Below are 25,582 nucleotides of genomic sequence, written 5' to 3'. Positions count from 1 at the left end.
TCTCTGTGGATTATATGAACTCAGTGAGAGTCCTAGAAATAGGAGAGGAGGTGACAAGGGAAAGAGGAGGGGGCAGGAGGAAGGAAAAGAGAAAGAGTTCCCTGTTTTAATCAGAAAACGTTGTATGTGCGTGTTGGGGGATGGGCTGTAAAAGGCCAATGGAGAAAGAACATATGACTACCCAATGCTAAGTCAGCTTTGATGGCCCATGCCATCAATGCAGGACTCAGGAGGCAGAGGCAGGAGGATCTTGATGAGTTTGAGGTTAGTCTGGTCTACCTGGTGAGTTCTAGGACAACTAGGGATATTAGCCAGGGATATGTAGAGACTCCATCCCCTCCACATCTCCCCAATATCTGTTTCATATTATATTATTATTTTGCTAAGAATGGCATGTTGGCAGTAGTGACCTGTGAGTGTACAGCAGTGGCATTTAAAGAATATGTCCAGAAATGAAGGAAAATTTGAAAGACAATAGCTTCTCCTTCCAAAATTCATGCCATCAAGGGAAAGATATGTCAAGACTCAAAGATGTTCAAACTATATCATGAACACAAAAGTTTAGATACTCCTAATGCCTCCAGGATTTCATTCGTGTAATATATGTCTCAGCTACAAGAACGTAGCTAGTGGGAATAGAGCAAGTTTGAAAGGCCTGTCTTGGAAGGGGAGAGACTTAGACCCTATCCAGCTCTTTCAGCACAAAACCCCTTCATGTTTTACTGATACATGTACAAAAACAAATCCAGTCTTGGAGGAAGCCATTGGATTAAAGAGGCAACAGGAGCAAGATAACTCAAAATGAATAAATGGGATAAGTCAGAAGTGACAGTCTGTGGGTGTATACGAGACTCAGTTGTGACTAGAGTTTCATGAAAAAGAGTGGGGGCAAAAAGGCCAAAGAGTTGGGTGGAGGCCTGATAATCTACGGTTAGTGAGACTTGTATTGTAACCTCGCTACTCTCCCAAAACCAGTAAATGAGTCTCCTTCTCCTTTGATGTCTCCCCTAATTGCCTGATTGACCATCTGCTGAGTTGAAGGCAGGTCCATAAAAGGATTGGCTGCCTTGTCCCTCAAGACACCTTTCAATCGCGCATGCCATTACTCTTAGCATCTCCCACACCCACCCTTTCTTTTTTTTTTTTTTTTGGTTCTTTTTTTTCGGAGCTGGGGACCGAACCCAGGGCCTTGCGCTTCCTAGGTAAGCGCTCTACCACTGAGCTAAATCCCCAGCCCCAACACCCACGCTTTCAACACTGGGCTCTTACAGTTTTCTCTAATGAGCCCTGTGGTCCCACACATCTTTATCATGGTACCCTGTCCCCTTGCTTGCCCCTTCTAACTATGCAGCACTTCCTGTCTTGTCTCCATCCTTAAACATTTGCCTCGGAGAATATATGTGGGACATATTTTATTTTAAAAGCTGGACTAGATTATTTCTAGGCATAGAGATTAAGGTCGATTTTTATCTTCATTACACTTTTTTTTGTCTTCTAATTTTTAAAATTGCATTTGTACAGGAAAGAAGGTTCTTGCAGCTGGTGTCCAGAGGGCCTTGGGTCGGATAACTACAACCATCTGAGGTCTTCTTTCTGTAGTACCTACTGTGTGTTAGGATGCAACAGAAACAAAATGTCCTCTGCTCTCACAGAGTGGACGGTCAGCTCATAAGTCATTACTAAAGCTGAGCAGAAGTGTGTCCTTTCTGCTTCAAGGTTTTGCTTTTTGAAATTTCTAATATTGTTATCTCAATAAACAGAAATAAATGATGTAAACACAGATAAATGTAATATAAACAATATAGATAATGCAAATATATGTATTATTTCCAAACAAAATTGACCAATTGGGTCTCAGGATTTTGTTTTGTCCATACTTTACTGTTTTCTTCCTCATTGCTCTTGGAAGTCTCTGGTCCCAGCACTATGTGGCTGATGTTTTTGAATAGACTTTAACCACATCGGTCACTTCATTTGGTACTTTGCCCAATGGGGAAAGATGAGAAATCACAGGAAGTGACCTGATTGTGCCATACACGAATCAAATGATGACAAAGGACAATATCATCTTAGGGAGATTCTTGATAGACAACAGTATCACGAGTCTAAAACACACACATACACATGCACAGACACACACACAGGCAGACACACGCAAACACACACACACACACACACACACACAATAATAAAGAAGGAGTCAGTACTTACAGAAACTTGAGCAAGGGGAGCTCTGTTAAGGCATCAGGGTCTATGTAAGTCAAGCTTCTGGTGTTCCGGATTTCTCTGTAAGAGTTACAAGAGTTCTGTCAGCATCCCTTCCTATTTTCACTAGAGAGAAATCATGATTAATAAAAGCTCCCAAAAGACTATGATGTATTTATGTGGTAGGGCAGGGACTTTATGTTGTTAACCCAGATCCCTAGCTCCTCCCAGACATGATTGCCCCTCTTGCAAACATGGCTTGGTCTCAGTCCATTTGAATTTATGGACTCCCATTCTCTGAACTGGTCTCAAAGTTTTGTTTGTTCTTTTTCTTTCTTCTCTCCCCCTCTTTCTTTTTAGTTTTTGGCAGAAAGAAAAACCCCTCCGGTGGTTTGGCAAGCAGCCGAGGACAGAGGACAGACGTGTATATTAACAGAAGCCAGTGATGTCGCTATGACAAATGACACTGGAATGTGAGGTTAGTGAATCCCTGACAGATGACAGCAAAAAAAGGGCCAAGATTCTATTAATTTCAATTGCAGGTAAACGGGGCAGAGTAAGCCTAAATGGCTCACTTGGGTTTATTTTGTGATGCCAGTAACTGAAGACTTCTGTATATGTGTTGTGATATCACATGAGTTTATAACATTAGGTTCATGCACTCACTGATCAAAATACACAGTTAACATTAGTCACATGCGGTTTACTAGTGACAACTGTTAGACATGGGCCGGCGCTGGTTAGGTTAAAAGTATTTGGCAGGCATAGATTGACTAGAAGATGGTCACAGCACTTCCTGTACTTCTGTGGAACGTCAGTAAAGCACCAACTGAGGCCTGTAGTCTTTCTTTCTGTAGGTGGCCTCTGAGGCTTGGCCACCGAGGGCACTGTGTCTAATCATCCATGCTATTAATTGGAAAGCTTAAAATCGAATCTTTGTAATTTTAAATCGTCTTTGTTTAAGGATAATTTGCATTCCACAAAAGCCACAAATCATAGGCACATGGTTCATTAACTTTGAGTAAACTTAAAACTGAGTTGGCCTTCGTGACAACCCAGTTTTACAACACACATTGCTGTCTTTGACAACAGTAGCATGTGGACATTTGTGATTTATCTCAACTTCCTCCTTTCAGCCAGACTTGATCGTTTCCTCCCCTTCCCTTCCCCTTCCCTTCCCCTTCCCTTCCCCTTCCCTTCCCCTTCCCCTTCCCTTCCCCTTCCCCTTCCCTTCCCCTTCCCCTCCCTTCCCCTTCCCCTTCCCCTCCCCTTCCCCTCCCCTTCCCCTTCCCTTCCCCTTCCCCTTCCCCTTCCCCTTCCCTTCCCTTCCCTTCTCTTCCCTTGCCTCCAGTCCCCTCCCCTCCTCTTCCCTCCTCTCTTCTCTTAAAACAAGGCAAAGAACAGAGAAAGTGCTTGTTCAAGGCCTCTTTTCAGTCAAGCGTCCTTCAATATGGGCACGCAGTAGAGGAGAGAAGCCTTGAGGGGGACACAGAGGAATGAGATAGGAGTTGAAGGCCCAGAGCCTGTGTTACTGAACAGTCCCCTAGCCTCTGATTTCTTTCCTTGTTCTCCTTTGTTCTTGCCTGAGTCATTCAGTCCCATAGACCAACTCTCAACCCCTCCAGACTCATTTACATAGGACTCTTGCAAGCAAAATGCAAGTAGATTTTTTTTTAAAAAAAGATTGTTCAGTATGAAAATCTTTGTGTTTTAATTAGAATTGAGTCACTACTATTACTATAATTATTTCATGTGTAATGCAATGATCATTTGGGATTGAATTTACTATTTGGCCAGGCAATTGTTTCTTTTCATTTCTCGCCTTATTAAACTGTCATCAGTTAATTCTTTCATCCCTCCCAACTGTTAGTTTGTTAGTTAACTCCCTGAGTCACTTTTCCATGGATTGTAACTTGAGTCATGATTTATAAAAGTCTGATATTCAGTTTTAGTATTGTCCTGGCTAGTTATTGTTAACTTGACACAAATCTAGTCATATTTGGGAAGAAGGAATCTCAATGGGGGAATTGCCTCTATCAAGTTTGCCTGTGGGCATCTTTGGGGGCATTTTCTTAACTAGAGGGCTCATGCTGGGAAGAGTGCCTTGCCCAGCCAGGTGGGTCTGGGCTGTGTAGGGCTCATGGTGAGTGAGTTAGTAAATAGTGTTCCCGTGTGGTTTCTGTTCCTGCCTCGGGTTCCTGCCTCAGGGTTCCTGCCTTCACATTCCTCATGGATGGACTGTAACCTGAATGCTATTCTCCCCCCGAGTTGTTTTTGGTTAGTTGTTATGGTTATCACAGCAACAGAGAAGCAACTAAGACAACTCTTAGGTAATCTGACGACTCTAGAACCTTTTAATATTATATATCCATAACCTCTCCATTCCTTTTCTATATCTTGCATTTTAATTCTATGTGTAGAGGCATTTTTTGTTTTGCATTGGGCTTATATGCATGAAGATCAGTTATTTTGATCTAGTTAAATAGCTAGCTTTATTAATAGTTTCAAATGCAGTTTTTATAGAATGTTACCTGAGTACTGCTAGGTGTTTGCCATACGCATCATTGGATAGATAACAGACAGGAATCATATAGTAGGTGATCAATTAGATCACTATTTCAGTCGTTGGTAATTATCACAATGGTTCACTCACAAACAATAAAGAATACAATATTGTTTATGAGCTTCTGGGTAACAGATTGGTATGACATTAGTTAACCAGAACAGTGAATTGAGTAGAGATGAGGGTGCAGGGCCCTGTTGTAATGGTCGTGTGTAGCTGTAATCCCAGCACAGGAGGCACATGCTCAAGGTCAGCCTGTAGTACATAGTGAATTCTTCTTTTTTCCTTGTAAAGGACTTGTGAGATAGCTTTACTATTATGTTTCATGATAACATGATTGACAGCTAGACAGCATGGGCGGGGGCTTGAAAGAGGGACCATAGGCTGTGCACAGATCTTAACTGCTTTGCTGGCATTCCCCAGCAAACCTGTGTCTCCGTATGAACTCGGAGTTCTGCTTTGTCCATGGCGGGATCATTCTGCTTGATAAGTTCATGACCCATGCTGTCACCTTTCCACTCTCTTAATACATTCTGTATTTGCTCCACAATACCACAAAGGAATGAGAAAGCACCCACAAAGGAATGAGAAAGCATCCCGGAGGAATCTTCTTTGAAGAGATCCACATATCACTGTGTTTGTTTGGATGTGTGGTCAGCGCGTCTGTCAAGTGCAGATCCTCTGTGTGGTCCTTTGGGGTTAGAACTAGGCCTTTTGAAGATCTGTTCACAGAATCTTGACCCCTATTATCCAGCAACATTTCTGCACTCACACCATCAGGGTCTCTATGCAGAAGACGCACACAAAGGAGACACGGAGAGTTAAGACTCTTCAAGGACAGCTAGCAGCTCTTCATGCTACTTGAGAACCCAGTGTTTTGACTTCGGGAGTGTGGTAAGCCATGCTTTTTATTTAGAATTGCAGTCTGCCAAGTAGGCTGGCCATCAGGTCATGCTGGCACTTCCTCTTACAGTTCCTACATGAAATTCTTTCTGAGAGAAAAAGGAATGAACTGTCGATTCAAGGACCTATGTGGCCGAGTCTCAAAATACTTGAGTAAATGAAGCTATATAAGAAAGAATGCACACTATCAGGTTTCTTCTACATGAAGGTTTAAAAATATAAATGGAGTTTTAGTGACAGAAAGTTGATCTGCTGTTTCCAAAGACCGTGTTAGGGAACCACGTAGAGCAGAAGGAAGCCAGGACCTTTTCAGATTTTTATATTCTGTATGTAAATGCTTGAGAGTCTGCATATGTTGTCCTGGTTGGGTTGGAGGTGTTGCTGGTGTTTACATAGGTGTAAACATCCCAGATTATAGACTTAGAGCATCATGTCCTGTTGGTGGTTTTCAAAGTTGCTCCAGTATCACTATCAACAGATAGCTTTCAAGTTTTACCTTATGCTGTGTGTCTTAGTTAGGGCTTTACTGCTGCAGCAAAATACCAGAACCAAAAAGCAAGTTGGGGAAAAAGGATTTATTCGCCTTACACTTTCACGTTGCTGATCATCACCAAAAGAGAGTCAGGACAGGAACTCAAGGAGGGCAGAATCCATGGAGGGGTGCTATTTACTGACTTGTTTTTTTCCATAGTGAATTCATGACCAGCTTGAATCCACAGTGAGACCCTATTTCAACCTCTCATTCTACCTCAGAGCAAGGCATTGCATATTATGTCTGTAATCTCAACATTAAGGAAAATGAGGCAGGAGGTTTGCTGTGAGCTAGCTTGAACTACAGGATAAGACTTGGTTCCAGAATCCTAAAGCAAAGCAAAGCAAAGCAAAACAAAGCAAAGCAAAGCAAAGCAAAGCAAAGCAAAGCAAAGCAAAGCAAAGCAAAGCAAAGCAAAGCAAACCAGAACGATCATTAAAAACCTCCCAACCTGCACCAACCTACTGAAAAACAAAAGAAATTCTTGCCATAGTTTATTGCATCAAAAGAAAGAAGGTTGAATACTGGCATCCAGACCTAGGCGTTACCAAGACATTGGAAAGGTGATTTCCTATAACTCATACAAGACAGGGGAAAATGGGCAGTCACAGTTTAAACTTCTTAATATGGTTTTATGAACCTAAAAACACACTGTCATAATCGTGCATACAATCAATATTAGATTTATTATCTATCCTTTCCTTACATGTTTGTCACAGTGAGAGAAAACTTAATGTCTCACAAAGAGTTTAAATGTCACAAAGTATTCAACCTTTTCTCATTGACAGTTGAATTGGGTTTGTTCTTTGTCTTGTTTGTTTGTTTGCTTGTTTTAATCAAGTTTCAGTCTGTGTATCTTTAGGATGCCGTGCTATTGTACAGAACATGGGATGCCTATACTTTAAATCCCACTGTTTTTGTTTTGTGGTCCAAATGTCTTACATACCTTCACATTTACCCCCTCTGTAGCTGTCATGTCCTTCTGTACAGACTGTATGGCCAGATGGGGGTCATCTTTCTGTTTCCCAATCACTCCCTTTAGCAGTTCTTTTACTTTGAGTGGAACCCTGACAAGTCCTTAATAAATGTCTTCGTGAGTCTTGTGCGATAGCTCACCCTCTGAGGGCATTTGCTACTAAGTCTGTTGACCTGAGTTCAGTCCCCAAACCCACCCGGTGATAAGAAAGAACTGACTTCTGTAAGCTGTCTTCTGACCTACACATGCGTATTGTGGCACACCCCCACCCCACAAGAATGTAAAAACCTATTTTAAATGGTGGCTGTCATTTGGGTCTATTTTGTACATTTTCTTGTACTTACATGTGAGTCATTTTACTCAAATTGTAGAAAGAATGTGGCTCCAGTCGCTGCAGAGTGGCATCTATGGATAGATAGCTGGACATTATAAAAAAAATAAGACAAAGTGGAAAAGTTAGCGAGGAACTCCAAATGTTCTCCTTTATTTCACTATAGTGGGTCACAAGGCCATGATAACGCCACTATGTAATGTGCTTTAAGCATCCCCTGCCCCAGAATTCCCCTGTTCCCTCTTCTCCTGCTCCACCCACTTCCCACCAGTCCTCTCCGTTCTCCTCAACAGCATGACCTCTGTTCTCACGCCCTCTGTGTGCATGTGACTTTATGTGTTTATGAAGTCTAGAACTCACGTGCGAGAGAACACTTGCAGTGTGTGTCCTCTCTGAGACTGGCTTCGTTCAGTTAATAAGAAGCTCTTCAGTTGCCTTAGCATTACATTTGTCTTTTTGGTTCTTTTTTTTTTTTTCGGAGCTGGGGACCGAACCCAGGGCCTTGCGCTTCCTAGGCAAGCGCTCTACCACTGAGCTAAATCCCCAACCCCTACATTTGTCTTTTTGACTAAAAAAAAATTCCACTGTGTCTATAAACCATATTTTCTTATCCATTCCTGTTGATGGACACCTAGATTGGCTTCATAATTTCAGGAGTGTGCAAAGTGCTACAGTTAGCACTGTCATGTAAATATCAGTGATGAAAGCATCCTACTTTTTATGTACATGTATGTATGTATTCATGTGTGCAGGTGAACCTGTGCATGTGTAGGCTAGAGGAAACTTTGACTGTCCTAACTCAGATGCCATGCACATTGATTTTACAGACAAGGCCTGTCACTAGCCTGGGACACCTAAGTAGACTAGGCCGACTGGTCCACTATCTCCAAATATCCAAGTATTTCCATTTCAAGAGTTCTGAAATTTCTATGTGTGCCAACATTCACGACTTTACAACATACTATTTTTGGAATAGCTTCTTTATTGGGGCCTTTTCAAGTAATAGACCACACACACACACACACACACACACACACACACACACACACACACACACCACACATATATTTTTTGAATTTTGAATCCCAATATGCGTAAAAAGTTCCCAATACTTTCTCATGTGATACTTTCTGAACTTTCAAAAAAGACAGAGTGAAGCCTTTTGTGAGGAATAGACACACAACTGACAAACATACACACACATAGAAAAGGGAGAGAGGAGGGAAAGGAGAGAGAGAGATTGAGAGAGAGAGAGAGAGAGAGAGAGAGAGGACAGGGGAGGGATGGGGGAACAGGGTGATGGGGTGGGGACGGGGATAGGAATAGGGGCAGGGACAGGGGGGACATGGGACAAGGACAGGGGACAGAGGACAGAGACAGAGACAGATTCACCAGATAGTGCAGACATTGCTCAGAGAGACACAGATAGTGCAGACATTGCTCAGAGAGACACAGATTAAGACTCATCAACAGAGGACAAAAAACATAGGGAAACAAAGTAGACCCTTTGGATCTGGACTCTGACATGGCTCCCAAGGGTTGTGCTTTTATTTCTTTCTTTAACATTACACAATGCATTGTTGGTAGCCTAGACTTAACCACTGATGCTTTTAAACCATGCAGGCCTGTTCTCTCTTAAGACCTGTTATCTTGATTTTGAATGAACCAGAAAAGTCAGGATTTGTCTTGACATTATTAAGCAAAATACCATGCAAATAAAAAGTTTTAGGTACTAAAAGAGGGGAGAGGAGAGATGCCCCTTTACAGGTGCAGTTGTGAATCTGTACGTCAGCAATCTTGTTTCAGGTGGTTTTATCAGAGTAATGAGAGCAATACACGGATTCAATGACCCTCATCTACTGAGAGGCATGTCTATGCCATCTGGGAAAATAAATGATGTATGGAGCCCTAACAGAGATTCCCAGCCCTGAACCTAGACTTGAACAACCTGGACACAGACATGTTCCAGAACCATCCTAGGATCATGGTTATGAGTGCCAAGCACTTCTGCTTTCCAAATGCTTCCTTGGTGAATGTAACCGAGTGGCTTTCTTCATGAGAGAAGCCATACTTGTTAGACGCTGGCTATCCTTTTTGGCAGGGTTGCTTATTACTATTCTGGTGCCCTGTAATGTTTATTTGGAAGTATTTACTCTGTGAAACAAACAGCCTTTGATCTCCCAGACTTCCCAGCCTTTTGTCCTTTGTGGCTAAGCAACAATATGTAAATTGTTTTGATCCAAACACATATCTCAGAACACATTTCATAGGGGGACATTACAGAATTTGTCATGGATAAACATGGAGCAAGAGTCATGCCAAAGGCCAGCAACTTGCTTCCCTGTGTTTGTCTCATGGCCTTTGTTCTGCATTCCCTACTGAATTCTCAGAGACTAAGTTCATTCTGCCCACCTCACTGAGCTGAAGTTCTGGTTTCACTAGCCCCAGGGCTTGTTATAACTTAAATTATGTTCTCTTTCATGCCTCAGCCCAGAAATAACATGTGTGTCATTTGCTGAAAGCATCAAACACAGGGGTTGAAAGCAACTTCCTAAAACTTACTATAAAAGTTAAAAAGCATGCAGTGGTGGACAAGCAATGGTTTTCACAGAGCTGTTTGTTGCCTGGGTCAGCTGGGATTAGCTGGTTGGTGATTCGATCCTTGCAAAACTCTGATAAAGAGTTCTGTAAAGTATCCCATGTCTTCCCCGTGCGATGGTTTCTATGCTTCTCAATAAACGCAGAGCAAAGCACTTTTGGGGAGGAGAGAGACACACATGCCACATAACAGAATATAGGTGGAAGGAGAGAGAGAGAGAGAGAGAGAGAGAGAGAGAGAGAGAGAGAGAGAGAGAACACAGAGAGAGAACAGAGAGACACAGAGACAGACAGACAAACAGACAGACAGGTAGGCAGACTCACAAGATAGCCCCCAAGCAGTCACAGATTCACAGAGTCTGGAAGCCGCAGGGAACATGAAGAAGAGAATTGAAATCTGGACATGCTCTTGGTGAAATGATTCCAAGGAGGGTATCTTTTCCTTAATGGGACACCAACGCCTCATTGATGACTCAGTTAACCACTAATGGGTATGAATTCACTCATGGGCAATGGTAGCTAGCCTAATGGGCAAGTGTCTCTTTTCATCTGTCTGCGTTTCCATTTTAAGACTTAGAACTATTTTTAACTTGTTTTGAAGAGAGGGAAATCTGAAATGATTTGGCTTCATTTGAGACAAAATGTCAGTGTTTGCACTGAATGACTGGTGAAAGTGAATCCACAGGAAATCTAGGATGGCTGGGTAAAGAAGAGACACATAACTGTCTGGGGACTGTCAGCACATCCTATGATATGCTAAAACACCCCAAAACAGTGAGCTTGACACGACCACACAAATTTAAATTTGGTTTGATTTAAAGGGTCCTAAAAGATCAGGTAAGTACTATATAAATAAAAATTTCAAATACTTAAAAATGCAGATGTCATTGGCTTAGGCGAGGACAGTACCAATGGCTTTTCTTGGAGGAACGCACTGAGACAGAAGTGTGTTACAACTGCAAAGTGGTATGGTGATATAATTACTTACATCCTGGAAATATTGGGCAGGCTCGAAAAGGCAAGACTGGGAATGGTCTTCAGGTGAGTCTCGATGAGCTTCCTAGGGAAATGACAGTCACACGGTTGAGTTCTCATCATTGGTCTTTTAAAATTACCTTAATTTCAAAGAATACCTTATCGGAAGCATAGTGACCTTTCACAACACAATCAATCAATGATGCCATCGTGATTTCTCCTCCCCCGACATAAGAACTGGGAATGGGATTCAGATGTAGAATCCTCATCTCTCATCTCTGGATTGGCAGTGGAGTGATATCCTTTGTTCAACATCATACGTCATTTGTTCACTGAAAAGGCACATACTGTGTCCTTAGAGTATGTCCATGAGAAGACCAGGTCCACTGCAGGACGGTGGTAACTGATGGACTGCTTTCTCAGAACTGTAAGCCATCTAGGTTGGACCTGAAATCTGAAGGTATCGCATCCCCTACTTTCCTTTCTGGAACTCCTCATAGATAAGAAAGCGTCTTCCAGTATTCCATTCTGATTATGATTCATCTAGGCCTTCCAATTTTTGACTTCCCCTTTGTATAGTGATAACTTGAGCAGAATCCTGCATAGAAAAGCTATGCCCCAGGGTCCCAACCCATTTTGCAAAAGGGCAAATCTGTGTCCCCTTACTCATCTTCCTCTGCATCTGGGTTTGCCCCTTGAATACTGGAAATAACGGATCAGTTACCTACTACCTTATCTACAAACAGGATTCATATATATTGCTAGGTTATTTCCCTACAATCTTCATTTCTTCTCTGTTTTCTTCACCTCCTCCTCCTCCTCCTCCTCTTCTTCCTTCTCTTCTTCCTCCCTTTTTCTATCTAGGCTTTCACTGAACTGTTTATATGGCAGGACTTGAAAATTATCTGTAACATACTTAGTCAAAACACCGGCAGGCCAAGTTTGTGAAAGGACTAAAGATTTTTGTCAAATAGAGGGCAGGTAAGTGAAAGAGGTAGATTTTTAACCCCTTTACAACCTCTGAGTATTGGACCAATGCTGTATTAATACTAGGAGATTCACTGTTTGAGTGGCTGCCTCAATTTAGCTGTGTGGTGTCTTTATTTGTGTGTTCCTTACAATAATGTGGATTTTATTATCAAATTAAAAAAAAAAGAAAAGAAATTCAGATCTCATAAGTCGTCTTCACTTGAAGTTACAGCCCCTTAACTGGGCTGATTAAAAGCTTATTGATGTGGATCCAGGATTCTGGAGTTCACATGCTAAGAGAACAACTCGTTCTACTAAAATCTGTGTGTGAAAACGAGGCCCCGCAGAAGGAAAACGAGGGATAATAAGTGCACCTGTTGGGTATTCTGAAAAGAGCTCGAGTTTCCTGAATCCAGAGGTGGTCTTACAGACTTGTCCTGGGGAAACATTTGTCTCAGAGTACACTTTTTATAACACTGCACATTGCGTGCGGGTGATATGGACCTCAAGTGCGTCTTTCACTGACTATAAATTAGGGCACTTGGCCTTATTCAAAGGAGAGAAACAAGTCAGGGTTGGTGGTGTGCGCTTATAATTCTGATACTCAGGGAGTTGGGGGTAGGACAAGTCTGAGTTTCAGTCTAGCCTGGGGTACATAGAGATCTGCCTCAAAATAGTAATAGTACAAAATTAGATTTTCAAAAAAGTAAATAGTATGTGTCAAATTAAATAGGAAGTTAGAATAAGATTGAAGTGGCTTCTAGCAGATGAGGAGCAGAAATAGCATATGAATAAAATTTAATATATTTTTCAATTAAGACTCAAATAGTGTTTATACGCTTTCCTGGAGGGAGGGAGGGAGGGAGGGAGGGAGGGAGGGAGGGAGGGAAAGAGAATATTATATGTCTGTGACTGTGAGTTTGTGTGCACCATGTGTATGCAGGAGCCTGTTGAAGCCTGAGAGTGTATTAGATCCCCTGGAACTGGAGTCACAGATGGTTGTAAGCTGCCATGTGGGTGTTGGGAACTGAACCTGGGTCCTTTGCAAGAGCAGCCAGTGCTCTTAACAGATGATCCATCTCTCCAGACCCATAATTCCTGTTTCTTAAAGTCTTTCTTTTCTCAAACACAAAAACCTTATATGAACCTTGAATCTGAACATGTTATGCTTCCTCTGTGTGTCTATCTGTCCTCCTCTATCTGTTTCTGTCTGAATCACTGCTTTACGAACACCCATCATGTATCCACACACCAGCACACGTTATAGATTTAAGAGCAGCTGTCTTAGTAACCATAAAGCATGTCCAATAACTCTTCTAGGAGAATGAAGAGAGGGGTGCCAGCCATCTTAGCATAAGATGAAAATCATTAGCCTACTCGTTGGTTGAATTTAATGTAGTGATGATCATAACACAGACTGACTTCGATAGCAAGTGAAGTGTCAGAATGAGAAACGATCACATGCACTGGATTTCAATCGCAGTCTAACTGACAGGTTTTTTGCTGTGTTTATTCATAGCGAGGTGTAGACAAAATGCAAAAGGGCATCTGAAATCCAGGTTCAGATTCATTTACCTTTACTCTTAGTGTAAACGGTCATCCCATGTTTGCATACCCTCTGCTCTCTTTTCTAACTTGAAAAATATGCTTGGTCTGACGAACTCCAACAAACACTGAGAGGATTGAGTACCTCCTGATGCTTAGGCAGGCGTCTGTATCTCTTAAAACCATGAAGCTACAATCTCCATGAAGATCTCAGATTATGGTTTTTCTTTTAATGAGACAAGACCAGAGAAAAAGCTGTGCCCTGTTCTAAGTTACTGTCCTGCCCTAAGTCCTCCGTACTGTGGGACAGTTGCTCTTGCCCTGCCTCCACTTTGCAAATGCAGAGGTAAGGTGACTGTGCCTCCCGATTGTGCAGATAAACAGTGACCTCCAGAATGAATCATGAGGCACAGGCTGCTAAGTTATTCACACAAGCAAAAAAAAAAATTACCCCTTTTCATATGTGGAAGTACACAGGGAACACATAACAGAAAGCCAAGCCCATGAACTTACTGAACACACCATATACAATCTTTCACTTATGACTATAAAGTGAGTGCCCTAAGACTGGGTCATAGGGGACACTGACTTATCACCTAGTTCCTTGTGAGCCTTACCCAGGACAGTGGCCACAGTAATGGATTAATCCTTCCATCTCCCAGCTCCAGGTTGAGGGAAGTTTGTTCTGCCCTCCTCACATGACGTCCTATTTCAGGACAAGGGTTGAAAATAATCAGAGTCACTGTTGTCTTCACAAGACAAATCACCCTCCTAAAGTAGGGTAGTTATCCACCACAGTGAGGCTCACCCCTGAGTAGGACTAACCACCTTCAGGGAACCACACTGAGCCCCTCTAAGGATAAGGAGTTCTTCACCCCATCTTGCAGAACCAATGTTTTCATGAGGCTCATGTTGGTGCCTCAAAGATGGGTTTGGGGTTGCTGAACCCCTTTACAGGTTCCCTTCTCTAATGTAGCCACATTGACTAAATCTTTTTTTCCATTACTATTTTTGACTATTTGCTATGCTGGGGACAGCTGGCCAAGCCTGACTTATTGGAACTTCCAGAGGCAAGACTTTTGATCCACTTGGAGTTTGAACTTTGGTCACAGCCCTCTGGTCCCAAATATTTGAAGTGACCAGAACTACAAATATGTTGTACCCAGAGGCTCAAAATGTATATCAAGAGCTTTTAAATCTCTTGTCTATGTTCAGTTTATCTTCCCTGCCTTCTTGGAAACACTAATTCAGAGGTATCTGGACCCGCCAGTCCCGAGTCAATGATTCCTAATGGCCACAAAAGCCTTTTTACCTTTGTGTTTATGAGTTTAAACTGATGGGTGTGTTTCTGGGGGAGGGCTGGGGGGCAAGGTTTATACTTCTCAAATATCTGCATCTTGTAGATAAAATGCAGAAACAGAAAGAAATGGAAAATGACACGGATTGATCTGTAGATTTTGCAGAATAGGCTACAGTTTAAAATGGTCCTTTTGTTTTTGCTCCAGCTCTAGAAGAAGGAAATCTGACTTTGCTAGTAGAGACAGGTGACTTGTCTCTATGTCCCAAATAAGAAAGGTCTGTGCAGTTAGATTGTTCATAGTAATCTCACACCTAGGCTTGTTTCACTGAAAAGTCCTTAGCATATAAAAAACATTAGTATTCTAACATCTTGTTTCTTATGGAAGATAGGTGTTTAGGATCTCACACACACACAGACACACAGACACAAACACAGACACACACGCAGACACATACACAGAGACACACAGACATACAGAGAGACACACAGACACACAGAGAGACACACAGAGAGACACACAGAGACAGACACACACATAGACACGTAGACACAAACACAGACACACAGACACACACAGACACACAGACACAGACACACACAGACACACACACAGACACACAGACACACATACACATACACACAGACACACAGACACACATATACACATACACACAGACACAGACACACGCACAGACATACACAGAGACACACACACATAGACACACACAGACACACAGACACACACAGACGCATACACACACACACACACACACACACACACACACACACACACACACACATACACACGACTACCATCCCAATTGAAGTGTCACCACGAGGCAAAACTACTTTTGATCAAAAGGGTGTGTGCTGCTCACAAAAGAGCAAGCACACAGGAAGTGAACTTGGATTTTATTTCTATCGAAGGTGGTGACTGTGTCTTTTTCCCATTCGGCTGGAATCTGACCTCATATTCTTTTGAGATTGGTCAGTTTTAAAAGAAATAGTGCAAAGAAAACGAAGGGGGAAGGGGCTAATCACTTTAATCCTAGAACAGAGCAGAGTCTATATAAACAAAGAGCAGAGCCTGTATAAACAAAGGGTTTTGCAGGGCTGGGGAGGTGGGGGGAGCATGAAACATTTGCATAAAAGTCTTATAAATTGGGGGAGAGAAAAACAAAAAGATTTGAATTCCTTGTTATGATGGTTTGAATGGTAAAGGCCCCAGATGCCATGTGTCTGAATGATTGGCTCCCAGGTTGGCGTCACTGTTTCTGATGGATCAGGAAGTGTGGCCACATTGGAGGAGGTATGTCACAGGAGGCAGGCTTTGAGGTTCCCAGAGATCTGGGCCATTCTCAGTTGGCTATCTCTCTCTACCTGGTGATTGGCTCTCAAGATATAAGTTCTCAGCTACCGCTCTACCACCACGCCTGCTTGCCTACTGCCATGTTCCTGGCCGTGGACACCAACCCTCTGAAACTTTTAGCCCCAAGTAAAGCTTTCTTTTAGAGATTGCCTTGGGCCTGGTACCTTATCACAGCAGTGGAATAGTAACTAAGACACTCGTGCCTTGTGTTTGAAACACACGTTTTGTAGTATTTGATAGAAAGGAACTCATGTTTAATGTTGAGAAGCCGTGGAGTTGTGTTCTTTCAGAAGATGCAGAAGTCCTCATCTATGAAATAAATTGGCAGGAGGAAGACTGTGAGGGGAAAGGCACACAAAGTCACTAACATGCAAACATTAGCAAGACAGAGACAGAGGGTTGGAGGCACGAGGCCAGATGTTATGGGAAGGTGAAGGAAGGTGTCTCGTAACACTGATGAAGTCTCCAGTAGCCGCTCACAGAGTGCCTGGTAGTGGGTAATGACCTGTATTTGGACCAGATGTGATCTCTAATAATCCAGTGAGATGCTAGGCAGTTAGGGGGCCCTCAAGAGTAAGTCTTTGCTTATATCTGTTGTTGTTTCACTGATGTAAGTGTGGCAAGTTTCTTTTGCAAATGAGCAGTACTCTCTCTCTCTCATGTGTGTGTGTGTGTGTGTGTGTGTGTGTATGTGTGTGTGTGTGTGTGTGTGTGTGTGTGTGTGTGTCTGTGTCTGTGTGTGTGTTTGTGCCCATGTGTGTATAACCACAGGGCCTTTCACTGGTCTGGAATTGGCCAGCAAGCTAGGCTAGATGGTCAATGAGTCTTAGGGACCCACTTCTCTGTATTTCCTCAGAGCTGACTAACAAGTACTACATTTTGGGTGTTTTTTTTTTTTGAAAAAAAAAATGTGGGTTCTGGTAATTGAACTCAGGTGTTCATGTTTCCATAGCAAATTGCCAACTGAGCTGTCTTCCTCGTCTAAAGGCAGCTTTTCAAAAGTAGCCTTGTCTTCAGGTACTCAGAATAGCTATGGCAAAATAAGTGAAATAAACATATATTGAGGGGTCATATTCTTGGATCATACAACAATTTCTACAATTTCAAGTGCATATAGTGTGTGTATGTACCTATGGGGGATTTAAGTTGGCCGACCCTCCATGCCACCCAATGTGGCAATGGACAAAGAATGTGAAGTGCGAGTGGATGCACATGACAGACTCTAAGGCCGTTCTTTGGCATGGCTGAGCCTATGTAGTTAGTCAAGGCACAACAAATCTCTCACTCACACGGCATATCATCATCTCTTGGCAAAGAAGCTGATAATATTCTGTGATTCTATATCAGATTTATTTGTTTTTATGATCTGCATCCCAAAGGTCTTTCTGCGTATTCAGGGCTGTGTCAATCCATCCACCAGTATTAAATTAGGCTATATGAATATGAAAAGTATTGGCATCAAAGAGAGAGGGAATTGGTACACATAAGTCATACAGATATTATGAAGTTGTGGATTGAACGATGCTAGGGTAATCCCAGTGTGATATTTATCATTTGTCTGGGGTTTATTCTGAGAGCTGACATTCTTAATGGCAGAGATGTTTTATTGTGCAATTTCAGTACGATGTGGCAAGCTGTGCACTGATTATGGGATTTCAGATCAAGACTGCAGACCAAGATAGATCAAGCATGCAAACTCCTGGGATGATTTGCATATAGACGACTTGTAAATAAGAACAAATTTCAAATCTGTACTTTGCTGGTTTTTTTTCCCCCTATGGTTGAATTATTTCCCAGTAATATAAAAACTGCAGGCGATAGCTACATTGTAACGCAAAACACTGCAACTTAAATGGAGCTGTTGACCCCTCAGAATTCAAGTATGTCTGCGAGTCATGACTGGGAGACAGAGTCTCCATCTGGCTTAATTGTTTTTATGATTTAACCCTTAGAAGCAATAGATCAATAGATTTGACCTGTGGAAAGTTTCCAGTTTGGAGCCATCAGGGATTGACAATTTGTGGTTTAGGTTTTGAGGTCACTGGAAATAAATATCAAATTTCATTTTTTATTGAGTTAAGTTTTTTTTAATTAAAATGATTTTCCTTAGTTATTTAATTAAAGTGTGAAGTTTTGAATGATGTGCTTTAGCGTTTGTGGATTCAGCCTTGAACAACTGCCAGCACCTTGACTCCTAACAGCATGGTTGACCTTGGGTTCTCTGAGCTAGACTCTTCTGCACGGCTTCTCAGTACTTACAGACAGAAGCCATTAGAGTGCTTTGTGGAGCTTTATAACTAGTCTCCGTGTCTTAGTTACTTTCCTATTATTGTGAGAAGGCACCATGACCGAGGTTAACTTACAGAAGAAAGCATTTATTTGGGGCTTGTTAATACTTTCCAAGAGTGAATTCATCATGATGGGAAGCAGAGCCACAATCAGGCAGGCAGGCATGGTGCTGGAACAGTAGATGAGAGCTTACATCTGATCCACAAGGGGCGGGAGGGGAGAGGGGAAGAGGGAGAGACAGAGACAGAGACAGAGACAGAGACTGGGCCTGGCTTGGGCTTTTGAAACCTCAACCCTCCTCCCCACCATATACCTCCTCCGATAAAGCTATACCTCCTAACCCTTCCTAAATAATTCATAAACTAGAAAACAAACACTCAAATATATGAGCCTATGTGGGCAATTCTCATTCAAGGCATCCCATTTTGGCTCTGGGGATATACCCAATTCTAAGACATTATCTTATGATAACTCAGGTATATCCCAGCTAGAAGAAAATCAGTTTTATCCTAACCCATAAACATGTCCATATTTCTAATTCAAGATATGGAGATTTAAGTGGTCTTGCTGCCATACAAGACTATACTTCAATTAATAATTCTCCCAGACAATCGTACTCTTCAATCTCTATCTCTGTTTCTTTGGTCTCATGCTCCTTGGGTCTGGTCCTTCATAAACTAGGAATGGGGTCTTCTAGAACACTTACCAACTAAATATTTTTAAGTGCTATAAAATTTGAAGAAGAAAATGTATTATAATTATTAATATGCTTTCATAACTATATAGTTATCATTTTGTCACTGCTTTGAACAAGAGTACAGATCTATGAGATATAAAGCTTTGCCAAGGAAAAAGTCACACTGATACCTAACTAGAAGCTCTTCTACTGATTTCCATTCATGATTCCAGATAGTATTCTGTATACTATTGGAAGAGAAAGCTAGTCGTCAGTATCACTCCGCTACAAATTCTGCACACAACAGTGACCTGCCTTCAAGATATTCTAATGCAGTAGTGGCACGATGTTATGGGAGCAACCAACTGCCTTAAAAATGGATTTCAGGCCCATTCCATGAGATGGGATTCATACCTGACTCTGTTAAAGTGACCAAGTCCCTGAGACCAGATAGGTTGTGGGTGTAGGGGAAAATTTAATATAATTCCGCTAAAAGAATATAGCAATAAAATGACTCATAACATATTGTCAATACCCATAGAGCTGAGCCTTGCTCAACCCACATCTGAGAGACTTCTCCTAGTGGTAGGGGGTAATTAACAGAGACCCACAGCTGAACTATACCAGAGAGAGACTTTGGAACACTCGGTCTTAAGTGGCCTTCGTCAAACCCTAACCCCAAGGCTCACAGATCTATGTGAAAGAGAAGGCAGGAAGATAGAGGTGATGGATGGCTCCAAGGAGACAGTATCTTCCAGACAACAGGACTGTATTAACTTACAGAGATTCTGGTCACATGCACAAAACCTGCGCAGAGTCAAGCTAGACAGGGTCCCAATACTAAGAGAGGAAGTGGGCATGGGTTCCCAGCACTAGTCAAGAAGCTGTTTGTAGCTGATACGAACGGACAAAAAGAAAAAAATCGACTTTCTCAATGGCACGTCTCTGAGTGAATCAGCCCCACTTCAGGGCATTCCCTATACTTAGAAGTAGTTGGCCAATACAAAACAAACGTAATGGTAGTTCTGTGGACTTTATGTTTCATTTTGCTTTCTTTTGGCTGTGTGTGTGTGTGTGTGTGTGTGTGTGTGTATGTGTGTGTGTATATGTGTATGTGTGTGTAGGTGTGTGTACGTGTGTGTATGTGTATGTGTGTATGTGTGTGTATGTGTAGGTGTATGTGTATGTGTAGGTGTATGTGTATGTGTGTGTATGTGTATGTGTGTCTGTGTGTGTCTGTGTGTCTGTGTGTGTGTGCGCGCGAGTGTATTGTTGTTGGTTGTTGCCACTCTTGTTATTTGGGAAAAGAAAATAATTTTATTTAAAAATGGTAAAGAAAGGGGCTGGAGAGATGGCTCAGCAGTTAAGAGCACTGACTTCTCTTCCAGAGGTCCTGAGTTCAATTCCCAGCACCCACATGGTGACTCACAACCATCTATAAGGGATCAGATGCCCACTTCTGGCATGCAGGAGCACATTCAGGAGAGTCCACATACATTAAGTAAAAAATAAACTTAAAAAAAGATTTTGAGGGGTTAAAGCAAGATTCTAATGGCAAGGAAGAATGTTCATACTCTTTTTTTTTTTTTTTATTAACTTGAGTATTTCTTATATACATTTCGAGTGTTATTCCCTTTCCCGGTTTCCGGGCAAACATCCCCCTCCCCCCTCCCCTCATGGGTGTTCCCCTCCCAACCCTCCCCCCATTGCCGCCCTCCCCCCAACAGTCTAGTTCACTGGGGGTTCAGTCTTAGCAGGACCCAGGGCTTCCCCTTCCACTGGTGCTCTTACTAGGATATTCATTGCTACCTATGAGGTCAGAGTCCAGGGTCAGTCCATGTATAGTCTTTAGGTAGTGGCTTAGTCCCTGGAAGCTCTGGTTGCTTGGCATTGTTGTACATATAGGGTCTCGAGCCCCTTCAAGCTCTTCCAGTTCTTTCTCTGATTCCTTCAACGGGGGACCTATTCTCAGTTCAGTGGTTTGCTGCTGGCATTCGCCTCTGTATTTGCTGTATTCTGGCTGTGTCTCTCAGGAGCGATCTACATCCGGCTCCTGTCGGTCTGCACTTCTTTGCTTCATCCATCTTGTCTAATTGGGTGGCTGTATATGCATGGGCCACATGTGGGGCAGGCTCTGAATGGGTGTTCCTTCAGTCTCTGTTTTAATCTTTGCCTCTCTCTTCCCTGCCAAGGGTATTCTTGTTCCCCTTTTAAAGAAGGAGTGAAGCATTCAGGAAGAATGTTCATATTCTTAATTTGCATTTCAAGAGTTGACAGGTCTGCATAAGTCCATTTCCTTTCTGTGCTTGCTGCGGCTCAATTGTCCAGCATTGGTCTCAACCCACCCGTTCATCTTACCCTCATTTCCTACTGCTCTTTGGTCATGCATGCAAATTTCAGTTTCTGTTTTCTCTCTGGCAGAACAACTTCCTTTAGTGTGGTTTGATTTTTCTCTCCACTCCCTTCCTTCTTCAGTTTCTTTTTTAAACACAAATCTGCCGGCAGTGACTTTGCTAGGTTTTTGCTCATTTCAGGGAGTCTATGTCCAGCTTCGATGTGGAGAGATATCTTCACTGTGCACAGAACAGTCTAGAAAAGCAGGCTATTCTCTTTTAGTGCTTTGAACTCATACATTTAGCTCATGTGGGTTTTGACAGCGTATATGTTCTTACTCATGGTAGACAATGGGAATATACAGTCTTCCTGGCTACTTCTGAGATTACTTTATACTGCTATATAGCAAATCCGTTAAATATGCTCTATTATAGTCTGCTTCACATTTATTCTTTTCATATTTTATAAAATTTTTAACTTTGTGAATTTAGAATTTCCAGATTTTGAAAATCTTGATTTGTGATTACTCTAAGCTTTGCTTTTTTTTTTATTTAAATTCTGGTTTGTTCTCACCTTCTTGAGTTCTAGTTATGTGAGCTGTTGCAGCATTTAATCCCAGCACTAGGGAGGCAGAAGCAGGCTGATCTCTAAATTCAAGGCCAGCCTGATCTACAGAGTAAGTTCCAGGACAACCAGGAAAGAAACTCGATCTTGAAACAAAACAAAACAAAACAAAACAAAACAAAACAAAACAAAACAAAACAGAACACCCCAGTCAACTAACCAAACACAGAGATCTGGCTAAGTGTAACTAGATCTCTGAAAATTTCAGTGTGTTTTGGTCATCTTCACCCTCCACTCCTCTAGCTCCTCCTAGATCCATTCTCATCTGTCTAGCATCCCACACAAACCCCCAACTTCATGTGCTTTTAAAACAAACCAAAGAGTCCAACTTGTACCACCCACATACTCATGAACGAGGGGCCTTTCCCTGGAGCCAGGTCCACCAGTAGTCAAACCCTTAGAAAAAAGCAGACTCTCCCTCCCCAGACACCACCAACGGTCCATAGTCCCTTAGTTGAAGCTGAGGACTCAGGAGCCCAGCCCCCCTTGCGCTAGAATGTACACTGGCTCGTTAAAAACATCTTATAATTATATACGTGCATGTACATATCGCAGCATGCATGTGGAAGTGACAGGACAACCTGTTGCACTTGCTTCTCTGTTTCCTCATGTGGAACCCAGGGATGAGCTCACCTAGTGAGGTAGGCAGCAAGCATTTTAGCTGCTTGCTGGTTTGGTCTGTTACATTGTTTTTCAACCTTTCCCCTTTTATGTTTAGTGTTAGATGGCTATCAGTTCTTCACTTTTATCTTTTGATTCTTTTTTTTCTGTCATGTTTAATTCTCTTAATCTTTTTGTTTTATATATTCTAACTCACTTGAGTCTTCTTTGGAGAGTTCTCTCTCTCTCTCTCTCTCTCTCTCTCTCTCTCTCTCTCTCTCTGATTCTTTATTTTGTCATGCTTTACAAGACTTAACATAGATGACTCGAAGTCGTGGCTTATGACGTCATCATCATCATGGGGCCTGTTGAGCTCCAGTGTTATCTTCTTTACTTACGGATCAGACGTCTCCCCTTCTTGTTCTTCACTCCTATTCTATAGAGAAGTAAGACTGTGCTGAATGCCATTGGGAGGGACTTTTTGGTTTAGATGGACACAAATTCATTTCTCTGTGAATGAGGATCGGTCTTACTTCTGGTTGGCCGCAAAATGTTGTAGAAGCGAAGTTCTGGGATCTTGTCATTTGCTAAGAAGCCTTGCTGCTTCTCTGAGAGCCCTTGGGGGATTTCTCCTGGGAGTTTGGTTCTGCTCTGTTAGTGTAACCACCTAGAGACTGCTGTGCAGAGAAACCACAGAGGCTGCCAAGTGCCACCAGAGACTGGCACTCAGACGAGTGTCACCAAGGCTGCACACGTGTAAATAAAACCATCTTGGGGTCTCCAGCCAAGGTTGCTTGTCATATGAATGGATCTAAGAGGTTTCTGCTCACACCATGTGAACAATCCAGATCTCTTTCATAGTACATATGTAAATGCAACAAAGTAGTTCTTATTTTAGACTCTGTTCCTGTGGGACAAATTCTTATGTGGTACTAGAGAACAAAAGTGTCCTTATCCAACGTTGTTTGCATAAACAGTTTGCATTCATGAGATTACACGTTGGACTTGGAGCTTTCTGGACCACTCAGAAAATGTGGAATTCATTGAATTTATGTTTTCACTGTAGTTCTGCGGATAGCAGAGTAAAGACTGTGTTTATATGCTTGCTTTAGAGTGTCTACTTGGGAGAAAGGAAGAGACTGTAAGTTTTAGTTTCCTTTCATTAGATCAAAAGGTGTTTAGAATGTAATCCAGTCTCCAGATATAATGGGTATAGTTTTGCCGATTTGTCTTGTAGATCTTTGATGTATGTTTAATCTAACGCTTGAAAGCATCCCCCCAAATTAGCCAACTGAATATTGTCTAGTTGCCTGCCACTTGCAGTCCTCCTGTTCTTTGCAACATCTCTTAAATTCTTCCCCTGCCACTGCAAACAAACATTGCTAGTTCCTGATAGCTAAGCAAAACAAAGGAGGAGGAGGTGGGGAGGAAGGGAGGGAGAGAGAATTGGAATATGCAGACTAGGGAATGTGAATAAACAATGGCACATCCCCTAAGCGAAATAGTGTTTTGTCATCAAAGTTTCTCTGAAAGACATCCAAACAGAAGGAGATGTACGGTTCCTTCCACGGCACAACCTGGATGGCGAGTCAATGCCTGTACAGGTTGGCTTTACATCATCCCAGGAGAAAAACTACAGATACGTTTGCAAAACTGACGCTCTTTTGGGGACTCCTGGGATTCTGAACTCTGCAGAAGGAAACCTGAAACATTTCCTGATTGTTTTACGCATCCATGCAAGTGGGCAGCCCTTCCTGCCTCTCCAAACACTCCAGCTTTCACAGACGGGTCTAACGACTTATAATGCTACAATTTTATGCATAAAGGCAATGAATGGGAGTTTTCCCTGGAAATATCTCACTGTCATAAAAAGAAAACCCCATCAGCCAAGTGTTCATTTATTTGTCCAGTGTGCTACAACCAAAACACGTTGCCTCTTGATCATCACAAACATACAGCAGTGAAAATGCTTTCTTCCTATAGTCTTCTGGGTTAAATATAATAAAAGTGAAACCAGAGAATTTGTCATTTTGAATTGAGTAATGTAAATGGGTAGAAGGTTTAGAATGTTTAGGGTCATCTCTGCCTGGAAGGCCATTGTTGGTTTCATTGAGAAGCACTTTTATATCTTGTAAAGTCCTTTTCTGAGTGATAGCATGAAGTTTAGAAAATCTGGTTTCACACAGTGGGAAAATCACTGGTCAAGTGAATTAATTCACATTTATCTCTGCACGATTTTTGATGGAGCTTACATTTTCCATAACTCCCTGAGAAAGAGGGAAAAAAAGAAGAATAACACACTTCCTAAGGTATCTTGATTCAAGTAGAATTCACTTTCTGTGTCAAGAAATAAAGTAAAAGCTTCAGACTTTCAAAACAATATATTTTAATGTGATAACCTTGAGCTCAATCCCTGAAGTAAATATTAGACTTATTGTTAAAAGTAATGAATTGCTCTTTTTTTTTTTAAAGTTAAGCAGAGGATCATGTACTATGGTCTCTTGGTGAAGAAACTAGGGGAACATTGAGCAGCAGGCAGTGTAATCGTCCCTTTGAAAGTGATTTTTATTTTCCTTTTTCTTCTCAAGGGTCCTGGATGTCTGCTGGTGTTTCACCTGCATGTATGTTTGTGAAGGAACCAGATGTTCTGGAATTGGAGCTGTAGACAGTTTGAGCTGCCATGTGGGTACTGGGAATTGAACCTGGGTCCTCTGGAAGAGGGTTCACATTGGAATGTCAGAACCTTGGATTTGTTTGTTTTGTTTTGTTTTTGTTTTTGTTTAGTTCGGTGCT

General features: G+C 42.0%; 1 protein-coding gene across 4 annotated transcripts in view; it reads right to left on the bottom strand.

Annotated features, from left to right (window-relative positions):
- Nucleotides 1-25,582, bottom strand: part of Tshr (thyroid stimulating hormone receptor) — a 133,076-nt gene that overhangs the window by 40,198 nt on the left and 67,296 nt on the right. For 2 of the 4 annotated variants that reach the window (XM_087552319.1, XM_087552321.1), the window contains exons 2-5: nt 14,215-14,303; nt 11,097-11,168; nt 7,524-7,598; nt 2,212-2,286 (exon numbers count right to left, since the gene is read on the bottom strand). In XM_087552319.1, the coding sequence (XP_087408445.1) occupies nt 2,212-2,286; nt 7,524-7,598; nt 11,097-11,168; nt 14,215-14,252 (260 nt within the window). In that variant the 5' untranslated portion in view covers nt 14,253-14,303. 4 annotated transcript variants of the gene reach the window in all.

Source organism: Rattus norvegicus, chromosome 6 (assembly GCF_021556685.1).
Source record: "Rattus norvegicus strain SHRSP/BbbUtx chromosome 6, alternate assembly SHRSP_T2T, whole genome shotgun sequence".
Taxonomy (NCBI): Eukaryota; Metazoa; Chordata; class Mammalia; order Rodentia; family Muridae; genus Rattus; species Rattus norvegicus.
The sequence above is the reverse complement of the archived record's forward strand: the minus strand, read 5'-3'. Positions and strand labels throughout refer to the sequence as shown.